General features: G+C 35.0%; 4 protein-coding genes across 5 annotated transcripts in view; 1 reads left to right on the forward strand and 3 right to left on the reverse strand.

Moving 5' to 3' along the window:
* Nucleotides 1-1,138: 1,138 nt before the first annotated feature.
* On the reverse strand, nucleotides 1,139-3,802 carry LOC126761215 (uncharacterized). Of its 2 annotated transcripts, none has more exons than XM_050477201.1 (2): nucleotides 2,871-3,289; nucleotides 1,139-1,352 (listed from the first exon to the last, which is right to left on the reverse strand). In XM_050477201.1, the coding sequence occupies exons 1-2, from the start codon at nucleotides 3,141-3,143 to the stop codon at nucleotides 1,188-1,190; spliced, it is 438 nt and encodes a 145-aa protein (XP_050333158.1). In that variant the 5' UTR covers nucleotides 3,144-3,289; the 3' UTR covers nucleotides 1,139-1,187. The 2 variants fall into 2 exon arrangements, 1 of the variants encoding a protein (XP_050333158.1); XR_007667342.1 differs by lacking the exon at nucleotides 2,871-3,289 and adding an exon at nucleotides 3,366-3,802 and having other exon boundaries at nucleotides 1,278-1,352.
* Nucleotides 3,803-3,890: 88 nt separating this feature from the next.
* Nucleotides 3,891-5,041, forward strand: LOC126761212 (nurim homolog). The gene is made up of 3 exons (XM_050477198.1): nucleotides 3,891-4,315; nucleotides 4,389-4,559; nucleotides 4,638-5,041. The coding sequence occupies exons 1-3, from the start codon at nucleotides 3,989-3,991 to the stop codon at nucleotides 4,899-4,901; spliced, it is 762 nt and encodes a 253-aa protein (XP_050333155.1). The 5' UTR covers nucleotides 3,891-3,988; the 3' UTR covers nucleotides 4,902-5,041.
* LOC126761208 (nudC domain-containing protein 3) lies at nucleotides 4,960-6,223 on the reverse strand. The gene is made up of 3 exons (XM_050477191.1): nucleotides 6,022-6,223; nucleotides 5,407-5,963; nucleotides 4,960-5,343 (listed from the first exon to the last, which is right to left on the reverse strand). The coding sequence occupies exons 1-3, from the start codon at nucleotides 6,120-6,122 to the stop codon at nucleotides 5,060-5,062; spliced, it is 942 nt and encodes a 313-aa protein (XP_050333148.1). The 5' UTR covers nucleotides 6,123-6,223; the 3' UTR covers nucleotides 4,960-5,059.
* An 890-nt stretch (nucleotides 6,224-7,113) lies between these two features.
* The window catches only part of LOC126761219 (proton-coupled amino acid transporter-like protein CG1139), a 32,334-nt gene continuing 18,625 nt past the window's right edge, over nucleotides 7,114-20,822 (reverse strand). The window contains exons 2-7 of the mRNA XM_050477206.1: nucleotides 11,528-11,804; nucleotides 10,014-10,200; nucleotides 9,694-9,948; nucleotides 9,259-9,629; nucleotides 9,026-9,201; nucleotides 7,114-7,998 (exon numbers count right to left, since the gene is read on the reverse strand). Of these exons, the coding sequence (XP_050333163.1) occupies nucleotides 7,751-7,998; nucleotides 9,026-9,201; nucleotides 9,259-9,629; nucleotides 9,694-9,948; nucleotides 10,014-10,200; nucleotides 11,528-11,712 (1,422 nt within the window). The 5' untranslated portion in view covers nucleotides 11,713-11,804 and the 3' untranslated portion in view covers nucleotides 7,114-7,750. The remainder of the gene's footprint in view (nucleotides 7,999-9,025; nucleotides 9,202-9,258; nucleotides 9,630-9,693; nucleotides 9,949-10,013; nucleotides 10,201-11,527; nucleotides 11,805-20,822) is intronic.

Genomic DNA, 20,822 nt, shown 5'->3' on the forward strand with positions numbered 1-20,822 from the left:
CAGTTGCTATAGAGTATTATTTTTTATTTATTTTTCATTGTTTTTTATTTCTTTTATATTTTGTTGAATTTTATTTTGTAATTTTACAGAAATAGCTATTTAATTTATAAGGGCAAGTCGTTGTTAATTAGTTGCACGCATCTGTACATATACGTACATATGTATGTACGTATGTACATATGTACATACATACATATGTGCATATGTATATGTTTATTCGAGTTTTTGAAATTTTTTATTTTAAAAAATTTTTCTCTGTTTTTTTTTTTAATTTTTTATTATTGTTTTAATTTTTTTATTAGTTTTTTTTATTATTTTTTTAATTATTTTTTATTAGTTTTTTATTATTTTTTTTGTATTATTTTTTTTATTATTATTATTTTTTTTTTTTATTTTTTTTTTTTAATTTTAATTTTCTATCTTTTTATTTTTTTTTAGTTTTTTATTATTTCTTTATTATTTTTTTTATTATTTTTTTATTTATGTGTTATTGTTTTTTTTTTTTTAATATATGTATTTTACATATTTTTTTAAATAAATGTTTCTAATCATTTCGTCACGTACAATGCTTGATGGAGATATCGTTGATATGTTTAATTATTTAATTAATAGTTGATATCGTGTTCAGCTCAAGACACCTACGAGTATGTATAAGTTTAATTAAGTTTAATGCTCAATTAAAGATCCACTCGTTTTTGTTTGGATAGCTGATTTATAAGATTTTAGTCAAATTTGATTTGCTTTGCGCTTAAAAAACTTGAAAAGGCATTTACTATTAATTGCATCCAAATTAATTGTATACATATATACATACATATATATTTATTGTATTAAAAAACTTTATTAAATTGTAAATATAGACTTTATTAGGCATAAGTAAAAACGTGTATAAATATGAACGTCTTAGAGACTTCGATGGTTGTAAGCATTTTATTAGATAAAAATAAGATTATTAAATTAAATAATATTAAATTAAACTAAGAATAGAGTAAACGGAATTATAATTATTTCAACAATGCAATCTATAGTCAGTTGTATTTCTTTTAAATGTTCAACAGAGATTTTATAATCATAAAATGTATATATTATATGTTACAACTATAAATTTTACATACATATGCAATATATTTTAATCGGAAATAAATTTGTAAATAAATAAAAAATAAAACATATATGATTTGGAACATTTATTTTTGATTTATAATCACCAAGAAGAATGTACCGTCCAATGGCACTGGCTGATCGGAGAGAAAGGCACCTCTATCCGCCATATTATCAAACATTTCCTCAACATAAAGTTTACGTTGTTCATCGGAAGTTGCGTCAACACTACGAATTTTATGACTGGTTGGCTGCGGAGTACAATAAATGGCATGTATCAATGAAAAATTGTATGCTAGATTCGATTAGTAAATGAGGATTGCACCGCAACTTAGGTCTCTTAGACCTTCTCCTAAGTTACAGCGTCTCAACTAGCTCCAGCAAATTGATAAATTCCTGCTAGGTGCTATTGAGGCGATGTGATTCCTATTTGGGAACATGGATCCAAAGGCTTTTATCCTGCGCCTACAGATTGCAGTCGTTTAGTAGGTGTTCTGGTGTTTTAGACTCGCAAGTCACAGAACCGGCAATTCGCAGAAGAAGCTAGCCCAATGTTAAATTAGTACTTCTTGAGCTTACAATGGCCAGTGAAGAAGGCGGCAAGTAGGCTGAGTTTTTCCCTTGTGAGATTGATTACATATTTAAATACGGGTTGTAACCACCCATTATCAACTTGGCATGGCGCATGCCTAGGAGTTGTAGCCAATGCTTCTCCCTACCCACTGCTTTATCATTGCGGAGCAGCACTTTTCTGCTATGGGGACCGACCGCAATGAAAGGTTCCGGTTCTGTCATGTTGGTGGATGCTGCGAAGCGGGCAAGCTCATAAGCTAGTTCATTCGCAGCTATACCTTTGTGAACAGGCACCTAAATAAGGTGCACTTGGTAACGTTTTGATAGACTATTCAAGCGTTCTGTACACTACTGCACCAATAGCGATTTGATTTGGTATGCAGAAATTGTTTTGAGTGCCGCTTCACTATCGCCTAGTATAGCTATACGTTCATTGCGACAGTTGCGTTGGAGGTTTAACTACACACACCGATTTATAGTATAGCAAAGGCTTGGAATATGCTCGGTAAACTACCCATAGGTATGGAGAGTTTTGTGCGCGATTCTACGACCTCTGCGCCAATTCCCTCCAACGTTTTCGAGACATCGGTATACCATTTGATTGTATTGACAGTAAGCAGTAGCTCGAGAGCGGAATTGTTCCATTCGGCCTTACTGCTGAGGGTTGCCTAGTGAAGTTAACCTTTTTGGTAATGCTATCACTAGGGAGAAGAGCCAAAGGTATTTCACCACTTAGATCCTTCATGCATTCGGAAGAGGTTACCTTAACTCTGCCAAACCCTTCTGCTGTCATTTGGAGCAGATTACGTTTGGCGACTTGACCGATTACTATGTAGGTGTAGCGGGGTGGGTTCCAACAAGATTTCAAGTGCCGCCGACGAACATGTGTGCATGGCACCCGAGACGCAGGCAAGAATATAACTGTCTTTAATTATCGAACTTTCCGAAAACAGTTTTAACTTGGACCTTTCAATTTAAAAACAAGACAAACCATTAGCTTCGGTGTGCAAAATTTCAGCATGGAATATAAAAAACTGATGGACTAGTGCGGTTTTATAGACAGACGGACATAGCTAAATCGATTCAGCTCGTCAAGCTGATCATTTACATATACATATACATATGCACATACACATTCTTCTATGTTTCCTTCTGAGCGTATATTAAGTTTGAAACCATATTCATGGTATAATTACCAGCATATTACGCAACTTCTGCAAAGGAGCATTTGGATGCGGCACTTTATTGAATGGTTCTGTACTGAAAATGCTGCACTTGGAACAATTGATGAAGTAATCGATGAAGTCTAAACGTAGTTTCAAATCTTCTATCGAGCTGTTGGCTTTTTTCAATTTTTTTAACCACTCGGTAGCAATGGATTTCTCGCGGTAATTCAAATGCTGATGAGCTCTTTCGAACTGTTTCATTGCACATTCGAATTCCTTATTTAGTTCATCGACTTCGGCCATTTTTTTGTTGTTTATATAAAACGAAGATTTAATTATATAAATTCCAGCGTTTTTAGTTTAATTATAAATATAAGCACAGATATAATATTTGTAAAGAATTTGGCATTAAGTTCTTTTTCTTTTTACGTTTTTTGTTTTGTTTTTATTTCAACGCACTTGGGGTGTAGAAGCTATAAAATGTCGTTACTTTAATGATCGAAACAATTTGGAGTGCATACATACATACATATTGTGATAAATGAGCCTTTTAAATAGTCCTTCGTCCTGTTATGAACGACTTGTAGAGATCATAAGGCAGCAGGTTCTAGGTTGCTGGAATTGATTCCCGATGATCTCACCTAGACGTCATTTAATATTAGCCAATGAGCAGACTGTGAGTCTTTTCTAGACGTAATGTTCTCCGCAACTTGGACGGTGGAATATACTTGTATGTTAATATGTATGGAGATAATTTTAAATTGCGACTTTCTATTGTTGTTGATCAGCTTTTAATTTGACTACACTTTGCAATTCATTTCCGCCATTAAACAGGGCTTCCTACCCTTCGAAATTCATTTCCGCCTATAAACAGAGTTTCCAGAGTTTTAAAACTAAATATTTCGCAAAATCAACCGTTCCTGTATGAAAATATTTGATTTCCAACTGTGCGCTGTGAAACAATAATCGATTTTCTTCAAACGTGTTTCGATAAGAATAGTGGATTTCTTTTCGCGACTCCTGGCAACCCTACTTGCAAATAGCTATAGTATTTCGTGAAATTGTTTACATTTTTTGAGGTATTTGAAAAGTTCGTACTTGCTTAATTTCTTATTACAAAAGAATAAAGTTAAAATAAATTCAAGATCATGGTATCTTTAAAACAAATACTGGTCTTTCTACTATCAATAGGCGTTTTTGTGTATACTTTTTATGTGGTGGGAACATTTATGTTATTCATGTCGCGTCCGCGAAATGTACCCAAAATATATGTTTGGGTGTTTAATTTGTTGGACAATAAGTCCCGTTTGGAGACAAGTTTTGGTCCAATTGTGTATGATACTCTATACATTATTGGATTTATATTACAACATAGCTGTATGAAATCCGCACTTGTGAAAGGCCTAATGGAAAAGTTGGGATTGGCAGCAGCAGAACGTTCAATATATTGCCTTACGTCATCGTTAAGTTTACATGTATACAAATGCTAATGTGCTAAGTTTTGTTGTTGGTTGCTAAGATAAATTTGTTTATAATTTTGTAATACAGTATCTCATACGAAATTGGCTACCAGCACAATCTATAGTGCTTTGGCAGGTGGATGTGGCTTCTAGTAATGTTTTATGGTGGACGTTTGCACTCGTGCATGCATTTGCTTGGATGATAATCTATGGAGGTAGTCTAATTATGGATTTGCCCGAAATATTGGGAGTGAAACAGGTAATAATGCTATTCTACATTTATCAATTCTTACTATGTTTACTCAAATTTATGTTTTGCTACGTGTTTTCCAAATAGGCTTATTATGATATGAAGGATTACGCCCAGCCAATTGCTTACAAATCGTTTAGGTTGCGCCATCTCTACACTCACGTACGACATCCATCTTTTGTCGGTTTAAGTGCGATCTTTTGGGTTACAAATCTTATGACGATTGATCGATTTTTGCTGGCTTCATTAATGACTTCATATATGTATCTTGCTTGGTCAACAGATCGCAGCGATGTAGCTTACCAACGTAACCAACTGCAACGTAAAGTGCAGGAACTTAGAAACCAGTAAATAGTTATAAAAAGTTCAAAGCTTTTCTGAATACAGAATCTTAATATAAAATCAAAGATTTATATACATCATTTCATTAACAGTAATTTATGTCTTAAAGTTTTCTAAAAATTAATAAATATTTTTATACTAATACAAAATGAGTTCAATTGTCATCATTAGCTAAATTTAATGACAGAAGGATCAAATGGTTGACCTTTGAATGGTGAGCCTTCTGCATCCCATGCCATTCGTAATCGTTCCATAGTATTTTTTTCGCTATCATTTATCTCTTGCCCATTATTTACAATGTCTTGCTCCATTTGTTGCACACGAAGTTTTTGTATAGCCGCCTGAGAATCTTCTGGCAGGTCATCAATGTATCGCTCACAATCTATTTTTTTCGTATCAATGGGATCTTCTGTAGTGAAAAATCTTTCCCACCACATTTCTTTACCTTTATCTGTAATCGTGGATTTATCAAAAAATTAAATATTAATTGCTTAAAAAGTCCATAAACAATTACCCATGCTTATTGTCAGCTTTCCTTCCGTAATTGTCCACACTGCGTCGTTGTGTTTGTATCGAGTACTAATTTGCCCATTGATGACAGTATTTTTTGGGTCTTTTCGACTGTGTACCGAAATTCTATCAGGTTTAATATCTATACAAATTGATTTGGCATTTTGCAAATCAGCGGGTAATTTAACATGTAATTCCACTTCGGTCAATGTTTGTGACCAACAGTATTCAGGGAAGCATGCACCATTTTTGTAGTCATTGGCAGCGAAATCAACTTTTCTAGTATTATTTTTTGGTGTAATAATTTCAGCACTTTTTGTTGTTTCTATAGGTTTTGTTACCGCTTTCTGTTCCATCTCTATTTCCTCGGTCTCTATTTCAACTTCTTCTATAGCCGGAGGCGCATATAGACCATCATTTTCGTTGCTATCGGCAGATAGATTGTTCAACTTGCAATCAGGATCGTAACGTTGCATTGCTCCGAATAGAATCTGTTCGCGCACACCTTTAGCAAAGCCAACATTTTCACTCGGATGCTTTTTAACGTGATAAAAGTCGGTACTAAATGAAAATTAACTGTTAAACAAACTATTTTAATAGGAAAATATAAAACACAAACTTTCTTCGAAGGAATCCAAATACAGCATCTAAGAAACCTGTAATGGTTTTACGTTCTTGCAGAATTTCCATAAAAATAGCGTCTGTTCGTAAAATGTCCATTTTAAATAATACGTTTTATTTTGTTTTCGTAGTGATGAATTATTTATATTTTATAATATTGCAAAATAACAAAAGCACGGCACACGTTTAGATTTCGATGTAATAAAAATAATTGTTTGAAGGGTTGCCACTGCGTTAAGAAACGCCGATAACTTTAAATTGCGATTAACGAATTAAAATTTGCACCATTATGCGAGACTATAGGTCAAACAATTGTTCACAACGTGTGAATGTTAATCTTTTAAGTTCCTTTTAACTGAAATTGACTAGTACTTAGTCTTCAACACAGCATTAGTTGGTAACGATATCAGTGGTCAATTTGAAGTATTTGTGTAGTATTGTATGAAACACAGCTGGAGCTGTATCCTATGAAACAAAGCTCGTACTTGCCAAACATTGACAGTTTCCGCCAAATAAATATCGAAGTGAATAAAATTTGTTTTCATAAAAACTTTTACTTTTTTAATTTCAAAGGCCTTTAGTGTAGTGAATTTTTGTGGCAGCGTTTTGAGGAAAAAACTTTTTCATCGTGTTTTTATTTTTAAAGTTATACGTTATCACTTAACACGTTTTGGTGACCGATTTCCGGCCACATCAAGCAAATGGTTTTCAGATAACGGTCGCTCCTCTGTGGGCAGTTTTCCTAGGCTAACATGAATGAAAACTTAGTGCACTCTCAATTGAGTTGACAAGATCAGTGATAATGTAATATAAAGGAGTACCTACGTGATTTACAAAATTCAAGGTGGTATCACCGACATAGCAGCGCAGGACCTTCCAAAACCTTCCCAAAACTCGTCAATAAATACATAGAGAGTTCGAAATTGGAATTTGTCTAATATGAACTTAAGTAAGTACTTATATCTTTTTTTGTCGGGTCAGAACATTTTATCAAATTGTTCTTATTCTCTGTGAATAAAGACATGTTGACCAATTGTATTACAGCATAGTACATAATTCTCCCATTCATAACAAAAATAGATAAATATGATTTTGTGTTTATATTGAATTATAATTTGATTTATTTTTACTTTAGTTTGTACATTAAAATTACTCGTATATATACATAAATACATATACCATGCATATGTACTTATATGTATGTATGTATAACTAGAATACTTTCTATATAATGAAATAATGATTACGATTGTCGAAGGCACGCTCATTGGAAATATGGTGGTTTTGAAATATCTTCGTACTACTAAAATATTACATTTTTTTGCAAGTTACCTACTTACAAATGTATATAAAAATATGCTAAATTATTTACACGCTATTTTCATAAAAAATGGCAACAATTTTGCTTAAAATATATCCATATCTGTTAAGGGTTATAATGAAAAATAACAAGAGCAGTTAATCATATTCTAGCGATCTGTTCGAAAAGTCGCCATTTTAAATTTCAAAAACTTAATTTCGTATATTGGCTAAATACATTACTATTAGGGGATTTTATTTAACATTAAGCCAAATATTTGTATGTATTTATACGTAATTTTGTTAAATAATACTTGTCTTTGCAATAAATTATTTGTTTTATTAATTATTGTTAGAGCAGTAACTTAAAATATCACGAATTCATTTAGAATGTTTATGTAATAATATTAGTGTAGCAGTGGCACTGCTCACTTGGAGAATGTGGCGATGATTTCCGATAGCGATGTAGATGTGCCGATTATCAGACCGAGTATGCCGACTATGATAAGCACAAAATTGCTGGCTAGTAGCCAAACTTTAGCAACACCTTTTCTCTGATACCAATGTGTACAGATCTGAATTAATGCCGGGAAAGCCAAGCCGAGCGCCGAAAGGCAGAGCGCACCGAAGAGCGAAATAAAAAGTTCCAAATTAGGTATGGCCACGGCTAGGAAGACTGTAAAAAGAAAGTGCTTTAGTTACATGCATAATATTAATAAAATTAAATTAAAAAAATGAATTCATGTAAATGATCAGAAAAAATACAAAAAAAGAAATCAAAGCTGTAGGATCTTTAATTTTCAATCACACAAAGAACTCCATCGACAGGTTATAGCACCAAAATTTTATATTTCTTGAGCATTAGTTGTTGTTGTAACTGTTTTCTCAAACCTGTTTGGAAGAAAGGTAGGTTAATTGTCATCAAAGTCACAAGCTGGTAGCTGAGGAAACGAGCTTTTTCTTTTCTTTTGTTCTATGATAATTCCCACTATAACCAGTTCTAAGTTACCGGAATCAACCCGAACATTTTATCCGGCCAAGCGCTGTTATTTTGAAGATCGAATTCTTTTTGAATCGGTGAAATAATTAAGCATGAACCTAAAATCCCTCGCGAAACTTCGTTCTAGATATTGTAGAAGATTAAAGTTCTTTCTATCCAGAGTAGATAATGGCACATGAAACATAAGTTCTGCATACAAAAAGTCCCCACATGATACTGACCACCTCTTCGCATGTCCCAATCAAACCTATTCATCTAACACCCTTCTTCTATATGGTTCGAACCTGTCGAAACAGCCCGTTTTCTGGATCTACATTTAAGTGACTTCGATTACAGTTAATTAATCATTTTCTTCCACAGGCCTTAAGTATTAGTTATTGGACCTTAGGAAAAGAGGTATTAGGGGAGCAGGCTTGAGTGCTTTTATACGCGTTGAATATACTGGGGCGAAGTCCGGAAAAAGAAGAGTTTAATCTGCAATTACGCACGAATTCCTTTAATTTTTGGTTGGTTCTACCTAACCTAACCTAATGCTGGTTGGATTTTGTGCTAGTTTAGTAATTGCAGTAATCGGATTTTCAAAATTACTTCGAAAATGGCTAAAATCTTAACCATGAAATAAAATAATTATGAAGTCTATAACGATCTACACTAAGGCTGAAAGTTTTGGGTATCATAAATGTTTGACCATGATGTAACTTACATGTCACCAGCACCATAGAAGTGCGCACCACGTATTCCCAGAAAAGTTTGCTTCGCTGCGGACTCAATTTCTCCACTACATAATCGCTCCACGTAATGTCTATGGCTACATAGCATGCCAGGCCATGTGTAATATATATCGCAAAGGCCAGCATGCCCTTCACACACTGAGCCAAACTGTTAAGGGTACAAACAATTTAAAAGACATTCCACAATTATTTCCACCACACTTACATGTCTTTCGAAGGCAAATTCAATGTAATGGAACCCTCAACTTCACCACCATAATTCAGATAGCCAAACAGACCCATGCCAGAGTACAGGAATACAATGAGTACCATCGCGACGTTGAGTACACCACAGCTGCCACCGAACTTCTTCGGCGTCTTCATTTCATTCTCCAACGGCAGTATGATACCGATAGCTTCTAGGGCAAAGAGCACTGTGCCAAAGAAAAGTGGAAAGCCGGCAAAAGGCGCCACGGCTACCTTGTCCTCGGTGGTGAAGGGCTCCCGGAAGATATAGTAGCAGATAATGCCGAACGAAACCATTGTGATGCCATTGGCAATTGTGGAGAATGGCGCCAGGTATTTCAGATTGCGAACCTGTGAATTAGTAATGAAAGTAAAAACCACTTAACTTTATATTGAGTCTTTGCCGCACACTCACCCAATTGATGAAGATTAGTGGTAACAGTATTATTACCATGCATAAACGCACATCGACGGGTTCATCTAGGTAAAAATCGGCTATGGATTTAATGTTTGAGGCTACGAAAACGACATAGACACAACAACAGCCCAATTGATAGATCAGCAGAAAGGTGTTTACCACATGACCTATGTAGGGTGCAAATTTGCGGAAGAATGGCGGTCCTTCCAGCAAAGCGTTCTCCGCCACGGTGGGATAATTCATGCTTGGTACCTAGCAATTAGAGAGTGAAATGTTTGTACAATATTCGCATAACGTTATTTCAAATAGTTACGAACCTTTCTCCGCCGACATAGCTCATATTCGGCTTTCACGAGCTGATGTATGCAATAGGTGCAGATGAAACCAATGATGACGGTGCCTATGGTGCCAGTTACATAGCCGGCATTCCGGAAGGCATTTGGCATAGCAAGTATGCCTGTGCCCAAAGAACCCTTCAACAAGTGGAAGAGTGTCTCCGAATTGCTAGAGTAAAAAAAAAGTTTGGGATTAGTACCTCCTTTTAATTGGTCAAAATTACTCATATACATATATAATATATATCTATATGTTTTGTAAACCTTAGACTAAAAGTTAGAATTTTACATTAATTAGAGAGATTTTATTTAAAGACAGAAATGAGGGGTTCTTAAGACAAGCCCATTCAAGTTAGCAATACGCTCAGATAAAACTTTATAAGTTAAATTCGAGAGTTTGGAGTTGAGCTTGGAGGATCGCAAGGGTGACTCTACTCCTTCAACAGCAACCATCAAAAATTTGTTTAACGAGTATGAATGTGGTCTCGGGCCGGTTTAATGATACTGTCCCAGGTGTAACGAAAACAGTTAAAATAGAAGATAAAGTGACAAAAGCAAACGATCTCGAATTGATAGCCTGCAGATTCAAGGTGCTTGTGAGGCAGTAGCTAACTCAAAAGACCGCCTGGATTCTACTTGGCATGAAATGTTAGTCAGTGACAGCAGTCTTTGTGATTTGGGCCGCTTTTGCTCATTTTGGTCAACCAGCGCTATCGTGAGACCCATTCAGAGCAGTGCTTGTTGCGTAGTCCGAAGAAGTTTCGAAGACATTTTGTGACTGTGGGAGATGCATTGAACCACCACTACATAGGAGAAGTCAAGAGACAGTCGAAACCGTGAGCTTTAGTGGCGAATCTGCTCCAAAGAAAGCGAAGACCATCATATCGGTCAGAAATTTGCGAACTGGTAGGAATTCGACGAAAATCGTCAATGAAGGATTCGAGGTGGATTGACGTACGTATGACTTTGATTCAACTCTCTGCATAACTATTTTAATAGCAGTCGGCTGACAGTAGAAAACTTAAAAACGTTTTTATGCCATTAAAGAAGAGTCTCATGAGACCATAAGCCTTGCGGAGTCGTAGTTGTTAGGTCCCTTTTTGGCAGCTAACATGAAGGGTGAAGAAGCTAAACTTTGACTGCATAGTAGAGACGGATTTTATATATATTTATATATGAATGAATTCCCTTCAAGTGAACAGACCACAGTCGTAGTTTTTCGGTACCAAGTGTTGAACACTTTCTCCAATTGATTGACAACATGTTACTAGGTTTAAGAAGAGCTTCAGATTGTCAGCATCCCCCTTGACTGCCCAAAAAGCACAAAAATACTTACCACCGTTCAACGTTTTATAAGAAATAGTTCTGATGCAGGTTGTAAGAGTTGGAAATTCTGCTCAAAAACCATGCCGAGCAACTGTTCCATACATCTAAACACACATACTGAATTAACTAAATATTCGCCTAAGAGACGAAAATATGTTATTGCTTGATACTCACGTCGTGGATGTTCCACCTCGCGATTTTCATAGGGATTGTAATCGTAACCGGCATCCTTCGAGGATACGCCCACCGTCGTGCCACCTTTTTCAGCCAACTCTAGTGAGTACCGTTTGGTCGTTTTGTCGCTGACAACACTGTCGCCAATGAATGTCGGATTGCTGTGCCCATTTTTGCTCATTCTAAAATCGCCGGCTGGTTCAATGCTCGAGCACAGTTTACTAGATGAAACTAGACACACACTTCCTTCGCCAGTTCAGCTCAGCTTAGTTGCTAAAAATAATCAAGCAGAGAAATGTATCAAGTGTGAGCATGTTGAGTACGAATCGTGTGTAATATAAACTAAAAGAAGACTATTACTTATTGTTTGAAAGAGACTTTAGACACTTTGTTTAAAAATTTATGTCTGCCCGTCGGTGGCTCTTTTAATTGCTGTCGTGAAAGCTTAAAATATACCAGACAATTATTCGCACTCACATAGATGTGTGTGTGTGTGTTTATATGTGTAGGCAGACGTTGACAACAAAAAACTATTAAGGAAGGGAAAGGAAGGGCAAAGTTCGGGTGTGACCGTACATTTTAACGCAATTTGCTGGAACTTAACATTGGGAAATATTTTCAGGTATTAGTAAAAGCTTTATATATCGGATGTATTGTGTCTAGGTTAAGATTTGATCTGATTGCATTTACCTTTAACATTAAACTTGAGTGTATTTGAGTACATTTGTTTAGCTAATTTTTTTATTATTTGATGAATATATTATACAAGAAAGTAGAATAACAAAACTCCGTATATGTGGTATAGCGGGTAAGTCTTGGACATATACCCATTTTCGCTGCCAAACTATAGAACACCCTTTTTAGGCGTTCACTATATTTTGCTAAGATACCGGATATAATGACCGATATATAGTATAAATCCAATCTGCATACTTCAGGTTCTTTATAAGGTATATGAGGGCTAGGGGAAGTCTTGACCCGATTTTATCCATTTTTGGTATCAGTGCACACTTTTAACGGGAAAATATGCTCTAGACACTAGAGAGTGTCTTCCAAACGGATATCACAATTTTCTTGTTCTGACAACGAATGTGCTGAATGTTTATTATCATTCGAAAGATCATTCTTTAGCATTTATTTTTTGAAAATAATCTCTTTCAAATGTTGGCTGCTCCTAGATCCCAGATGGTCCAACCGTTGAGTCCAATTTTCGATGACTCATTTGAGCATTTCAACTGGTAACTGGCGAATGACATCCGTGATGTTTTGCTCCAAAGCCTGAATCGGTGTATTATTACATGAACTTGGTGGACTGGCCTAAAACGTAAAACTATCTACTCGTCGAAATTTCTCTCCACTAATCCATTGATTGAAGCGATATGTGCCGTCTTTTTAAAACCAAATGTCGCCGAGATCACAAGCTTTAATTTCAGGCATCAAATTGTCGGTTATCATAGCGCAATTACGCTCGCCGGCATCATTTTTGAAAAAATATGGACCAATGGTTCCACCGGCCACCAAAGAACACCAAACCGTTGTTTTTTTCTGGATGAAATGGTAGCTCTCTTCACTTTGCTCTTCGTGCTAATTGCGGCAATTTTGCTTGTTTACATACCCATTGGGCCAGAAATGGGCCTAATAGCTGAACAAAATTTGTATCGTCGAATGTTCTTGGAACTTTTCCAGAGTCTATAAAGCGGCATATGAAACGACTTGCTGTCCATTCGAAATTGAATGCACAGCTTGACAGCACTAATTCGAAATTTGTCAAAAAATTACTATTGAAAAGAGTACTCCTACTTGGCTAAGTATAGGAAAATAATCGCTCCTATCGGTCGAGGGTTTCTTGATAACGTTTCGGAGGTTCCACCGATAAAACTTTTTTTAATGAACTTTATCAGGAAAAGGGTGGTTCAGATAAAATGAGGGGTATTACTATGAACCTCCTAAAGGCCCAGGTACGTCTCTAATTGTCACTCTACCTATCTACCAATATGGTTAAGATTTGTCCAGTAGTTGAGATATGAGATTGAGATATTTACATATAACTTTTTGGGGTCAGGATCACACTCACTTTAAAAATGTTGTGAAGTACAAATGACTCTGAACTGGCATTCTCCAAGCCCAATTTAATGTTTGTGTCTTTATTTGGCTGTTCTCTTTATCGCATTTTGTGAGCATGCCAATGATGTGATTTCGCTCATCTTTAATAACCACAACTTCTGAGAGCCAAAAATATCCTGATTCTTCTAATATACTCTACATAACTCTATATCTATTACGATTTATACTATTATACTCTGTGCAATATGTTGCGGGGGTATAAAAATGAAATGGTCGCACACGCGTGGCGTTGAAGAGCATTGAAGAGACGTGAATTCTTTGTGTTTGTATTTGTTAGTGTTTATATTTATGTAAATAATCGCAATTAAAATGAACAAACTTATATTAAATCTGCGAATTTGCACGAGTGTTTTTACATATGTATGTACTTTATAAATATATATGTAAATACATTTATATACATTTGTGTACAAATACGTAATGAAGAATGAATGAAGAGGTTTCGTGGTCGCTGAAATATGAAAGCGAAGTCCTACGCTGGGTATGAGTAACATTTAACCCTTTTGTGTGTACATACATATGTGCAAAAGTATATATGTAGACGCTTATGTATGCGTGCGACTGGCGTCAGATACAAAGTCCATACTAAAGTGTATGAAAATATGAATTAATTTATTTTTAAAAGCGGAAAATATTAAAATAATTTTTCATTGTTGGAGAAACGCCATAAAAGACATCAAAAGATAATGATAATAATTGTAAACCTATTTACATATGTAAAAATTATTTTCTTAGCTGAATCCAATTCGTTTAAAATTTCTTGTGATGGCATATCCCTTAATTATTTTCAATTTTGAGTTTTTTCATTATTTTACTTAGAAATCTACTGATTGCTAATTATACGTTATACATCCCTTTATATATGTACATGTACAAGTATACAACAGATAGAAGCGTCTGCTATGTTCGATTAAAAAACTGTTATATAACAACAGATAAATAAACAGGCTAAAACGTTAACGTTTCGGTTGCACTATTGCTTGATACTCTTCACAAATAAAAAACTTTCCATGCAGCAACTTGTTTTTGATTGGTCAGCTTGTATGGCAACTATACTTGTTTGCTATAATGGTTCGATAAAAGCAATTTTTTCGGAGATTATATTATTGCCTTGGATAATGATCCGTGCGAAGTTTCATGAGGATATCTCGTCAAATGCAAACGTTTTTCATACAATCACTGTATTTTGAACGATCAGCTTGTATGGCAGCTATATGCTATAGTAGTCCGATCTGAGCAATTTATTCGGAGATTCTACCCCTGCTTTTGACTATCTGGATCTATGCCAAATTTGGTGAAGATGTCAAATAAAGAAGTTTTTCATGCAAGGTACGATTTTATCCGCCCAAATAAAGTTAACTCGGCGGCATTTCTAATATTTGTATGTAACTAAATATACATACCAAATGTTTATCATGAATTTATCGGAGTTTAAGATTGACTTCTGGTTGATTCTTTCGAAATACAGTCAAGGTCCCTTTGCTTTGATCTTGCTAATAATCCCCAGTCTTCTAACAGATATAGTACTTTGTTTATAACAAATCAGAAAAAATAAGATCAAAAGATTGAACCGGGTTCGGTCATATAGATCCGACTGTCGTAATGGCTTTTACACTAAGATGGGTTCAAATATTGATTTTTTGAATATTGCATTGAGATTAAAAATGATTGACTGATTGAATAGGAGACCGAGTTGAGACTGCAAATAAGCTCAAATCAACTGTCGGACACTATTTTGATGAATTTTTAATTTATACTTCGCGTGTAAATTTTTTTTCCATAAGTTGGTAGTACTATTAGTGACATCTATTGTAAATTTCACGTCAAAAGTTTCATTAGTATTTGAGATACGCGTCGTTTTGTGAGGCTCTAAAAGTGAATTCTTCGATTTTTACTGAATTTATTGAACAAAGAAGTGCGATAATGCACCATTTTCAACTAATATCGTGCCACAACCACCGCATTCGCCTGATTTACCTTCGTGTAACTTCTGACTATTCAGCAAATTCACATGACCACCCCGAGGACACCGTTTTGACTCAATTGAGGATATGAAAGTTGAATCGAAGAAGGCTCTGATGGCCATCACGACGGAGGAATTTTCCATGTGCTATGTTGACTGGAAAATTTGTTGGCATACGCGTATTGTAGCTGGTGGGAATTACTTTAAAGGAGATGAAATGGACAAAACTCACCTTTCAATTTGATCACATTGGTATTAACCGGCACCAATAGGATTGTGGAGTGGACGCTGATATTCGTAGTATTTTTCATCTTCCGTCAATTTTTTAAAGCTTAATAGGTTATAGGCGTATACAACTTCAGGAAAACCCGCACAATGATAAAAGTCTGCTTAATATTTGCAGTGGAAGAATTCGAAATTAGTTTAGCTTGGGTTAGTTCTTAAACAAGGACATGTTTGGAAATTTTTAAAGAAACTTCGTGAAATGTTTTAAAATTTTGAATATATATTTATACGTAAATAATGAATATACACGAAAAAATTCAAGTAAGGAAGGGATAACCGAACATTTTATACTGTTGCAGCTTGCAAGAATCAAAGGCAGGGGAATACCATAAGCAATTATATATAGATACATATACTTATATCATATTAATAAATATAAGTCAAACACTGGCCGACATATTCAGCATAAGGTTTGTTAGAAAAACGAAAATCTTTATACCATACTATGGTACTAGTATAGCCATATGTAGTATATGGGAGTTGGGGGTAGTACCGACCCGCTTTGCATCTATTTTTGCCAAAAAACTGGTCTCTGGGTTTCATAAAGTACCTCACATACAATCACCAATCATATGGAGTAAAGTCAGCCGCATGCTCGAAAATCCTGATAATATTTATATAGGAGCTAGGTTAACTTTTCGCCCAATTCCATCCATTTTAGGCACAAAGATACACTGGTATGATTATGATCTCTCATTTTCATTAAAATAAATGACATATTGGCCAATATATGCGGTACTAAGTCACCAGGAATTTCGAAAATCTTTATATTAGGTGTATGGGGGCTCAGGAAAGTATAGACCCGATTCAACCCATTTTTGATACACAGAAAAATTATTATCAGAAAAAGATTCTGTCTGAATTTCAATTGCATATATAACATGAATTGACCGATATTTTTGGTCAAAAGTCAACTATAGATACTGGGGTTCACATATTCGGTACTTAACGCCTTGAACATTTTTGTTTGAATTTGGACAGTTTTTCGGCCATAAGTTGGCATACTCTAAAGGCATTATTCGTGCAAAGTTTTATCCTGTTATATTAATTGCTTTTTGAATGAAAATTCTGCTATATTGGAAGTTGGCGTGGTTGTTCTCTGATAGCGCACATTCTCGCAATGTGACATTGGAATGTGAAAAGAATGCTGCAAACTAAATTTAGTCTAAATCGGTCGATTGGGTTCCGAGATATATGATTTCACCTAAAAGTATGAGGAGCCCGTCGTCAAATTTTTACTCCGGCCCTGAAAAAAATCGTTCTAACAAGATATTGTAAATTATATTTCAGAAATCCGTGTAAAATTTCATTAAGATCGTTTGAGTAGTTTGCGAGAAATCTTGAAACCTGACTTTGAAAACATAGTAAAAACACGTTGACAGTTGACAGACCTAGGGCGCGCTACTTTTCAGGACTGTATCTCCAAAACTGCTACTCAGATCAACTTGAGCATTTAGGACCATAAAGAAAACGTTTTTTTTGAAGCCGTGAAATCTAAGTAATCTCTTAAACAATGGTCACTTTCTTGAATCTTTTTTTTTCAATATTTCGTAATTTATTGGATCTGCTTGGTAAAGCTAACAATAAGTATTCAAAGCTTAAATCTAATGTGGTTGAGCTTTTCTTGGTAGAACGTTGCTCTCTAGTAGGCTGGTAGATCACTTCATTTTAAGCGCGTTTGATTTTGAACCTGAGCGGCTATCCTTTAGAAGCCTGTAACTCAAAAAATATTTGATATACTTATTTAAAATTTTTGTGTGTTATTTTGAAAGTTAATAATCTGTCAGAATATGCAACAAAAAATTTTTTTTTTTTTTTGAAATTTCACACTAGGTCTGTCTCTTAAAATAATTATAAACGATAATATTAAAGCTTTAACTTTTTATGAGACAATCAAAAACAACGGATGGACAAAATATTAATACAATTAATACTAATAAACAATTTAGTTGTAGATAGCATATGTCGAAACCCGAACCCTTTTACGATACCCCATAACAAGGTTTAAGTCGTACCAAAATTGATGTGTGACATCCATGGACACAATAACGGTGATCCAAGTTTTTTTCAATTTCATTTTTTTACAGATCTCGCGTGAGTCGTGTCAAGCTGTCATGTTATTTTTGTTGATTATTGGTTGGCAAAGACTTACAACTTTATTACGAAAATTCACGTTTTGTAAAGAACGTCCTATAATAGTGAGCGTACTATTCACAGGTCGCCATTGACCATTGATCATCACGCCATGATAACCGACCAGAATTTGAAGCTCGCATCAACCAATGGATATATTGAGGGAAAATTTCGGTGAACAGATAATTTCACGGTTTTGGTCGGTCGTTTCGCCATTAAGACCATGTGCTATCATACCGTTTGACTTTTTCCTGTGGGGACATGTAAAGTCCAAAGTTTATGTGGACAATCTCGCTTCGATTTAGGCCTTGGAGCAAAACGTTATACATAGCATTCGCCAACTACCAGTCGAAATGCTTGAACGAGTCATCGAAAATTGGACTCAACGGATGAACCATCTGAGACGTTTTTTTTTCTTTAAAAAAGAAGGGAACCACGAATTGTATCACCCTTTATTACAGTTTAAGAAGGTAAAATTTATCAACATAGATTCTATTAGCACCCTAATATTGCTAATAATTTTTATTACCACCCTAATGTAACAAAAATTATTATAAATTTACTCAAATCGACTAATCAGCTGGCAACAGACGCAGGATTGCTCAATTCTTGGCACGCATGCACACAAGTATAGGCATCTGCTTGTAAAATTGCAAAAATGCACTTAGAAAAACAAATAATAAAATTTAATATCAAATTCAATCAGACGAACATTTCGACATGATGACGTCGATGGCTCGCCGCAGACAGGAAGCACTGATCAAAATCTGTGCACTTACATACATACATACATACAAGTAGAGATGTAGTATATGAAGTTAGGTCTATGCATGGCTAAGAAAGCATGAGTTTTATATATATATATGTATATAGTATACCGTTATGCATGTGTAAAGCTACTTGTTGTGTTAAAAATAGTGCATTCGCATAGCACTCGGGCAGTCTTGCGTGCCAGCTTGTATTTTTATAAATGCCAACAATAATGTCAAGTTCAATAATTTGCCTCAAATAAGAAAGTATCTATCTACAAATATACAAGTATGTGTGTGGGTGGGTGTGCATGTGTGCATGTGCAGACGCGGTTTCTGAGGCATGCAAAAATTTCGCTAGGAATGGCATTTGGCTCTATGATGTATTTATGTATGTATGTTTTTATGTTTCTATGCCTATATACAAATGTATATATATATATAAATAGTAATCTAGAAATATTTGCTTAGTTCCAAAAAGTGTTCCAAAGCACGTCATCACGTGGTCTTCAACTCTAAAACAGTTTCTTTTTTGACTAATGCCGAGTGCCAGAAATTCTTTAGCGTCCAAATAGCTTTGCAGGCATACATACATACTTACACATATAAATATATATACAAACATACGAGTAGTACATACTTAATGACATTTGTTGCACCTTTAATGCATTGCTACGACTCGAAAATTGTGAAACGTGCTTGCGTTCGCCAAGTGATCTATCATCGCCAATCAATGGAAATAAATTTTCGTGACTTTGTCGCTTATTTATGTCGAAAGCAAAGAGAACTGATGAAAATGGAAATTTTGTGCTTGACTAAGAGTGGAATGCAACGTGCAAGTTGCAAGACATTGCTTTTGCCATTTGTTGAGGAATAGGATTTTTCTAAAAATTTCCACTGTTTTGAGTTTAGTTGTTGTTGCTGCTGCTTTATAAAAAAAATGTGTAGATATATCTATGTATGTGATGCATGTGAAATAACTTAATCAACGTAAGCGAATTGGCAATGAGCTCGAAAATCGATCAAACAGTTGTTGTGTGGCATAGGCGCGAGGAATGCAAATCTTCAATTCGTTGTAAATATTATACTACTTGTATATTTGCGTATACATATATACACACAGCGAAACAAAAAAAGCCGCACCAAGTTTCTTTTACAAATTGTTAGCGGTATTGGGTATTTCAAGAATTCCGAAGATCGATTTTAAAACGCAACCGAGCTTAAAGCAGAATTACAGAATCATAAATCATAATGATATTTTAATTTGAACAGTTCGAAATCGGAACTGGGCACTCGTGACCAGAAAAATGAAAGAAAAGCGGTTAAGTTTGGTTAAAAATAAACTTAACTGGACGCAAACCAAGTGGAAACCTGTAATGTTTTCTGACAATTCGATGTTTAATCTTATTGGACCTGATGGTTATCAGTTCGTCACAGACGTGGAAAATTGCTTTCTGCATATTGTGAAACATTCCCTTTATATAATGGTACGAAGATGCATTTCTAAGTACAGATCGGAATCAATTTTGGTAGTATTAGAAAGCTCAGTGAACGTTAAGAAATATAGTAACGAAGAAAAAGCTAATTTCTATAACTGAACATATCATACTCATGCAATTTGCAAGAGTTAAAACCAGAGAAATACCTTCAGGTCCGTAAGACTTGTTAGTTATATGGGGTCAATTTTATAAAGGGCTTACATGGGTTTCTTCGGGTAAAAAACATACATAATTTTGTTAACAATTTTTTCTCATATAAAACATTAAATATTTTATTAGAATTAACAAAGAAATCCTGAAATTTTTGGAAAATAATATTTTAAACTCGGCCATTGCGACGCCATTTTCGGTAACCCCTCGGAAAAAAGATGGGCCCGCGCTGGCAGAGTAACTCCTTGCAGGTTCATCTAAAGTAAAAAAATACGTGTTTTAGTTAAAAGCTTAACTTAGAACTTGGACGAAGAAAAAAAAACCCGAAAATTGGATTTTGGTAAAAAGTCAACTATACATACTGGGGTCCACATATTCAATACCTAGG

Source organism: Bactrocera neohumeralis, chromosome 6 (assembly GCF_024586455.1).
Source record: "Bactrocera neohumeralis isolate Rockhampton chromosome 6, APGP_CSIRO_Bneo_wtdbg2-racon-allhic-juicebox.fasta_v2, whole genome shotgun sequence".
Taxonomy (NCBI): Eukaryota; Metazoa; Arthropoda; class Insecta; order Diptera; family Tephritidae; genus Bactrocera; species Bactrocera neohumeralis.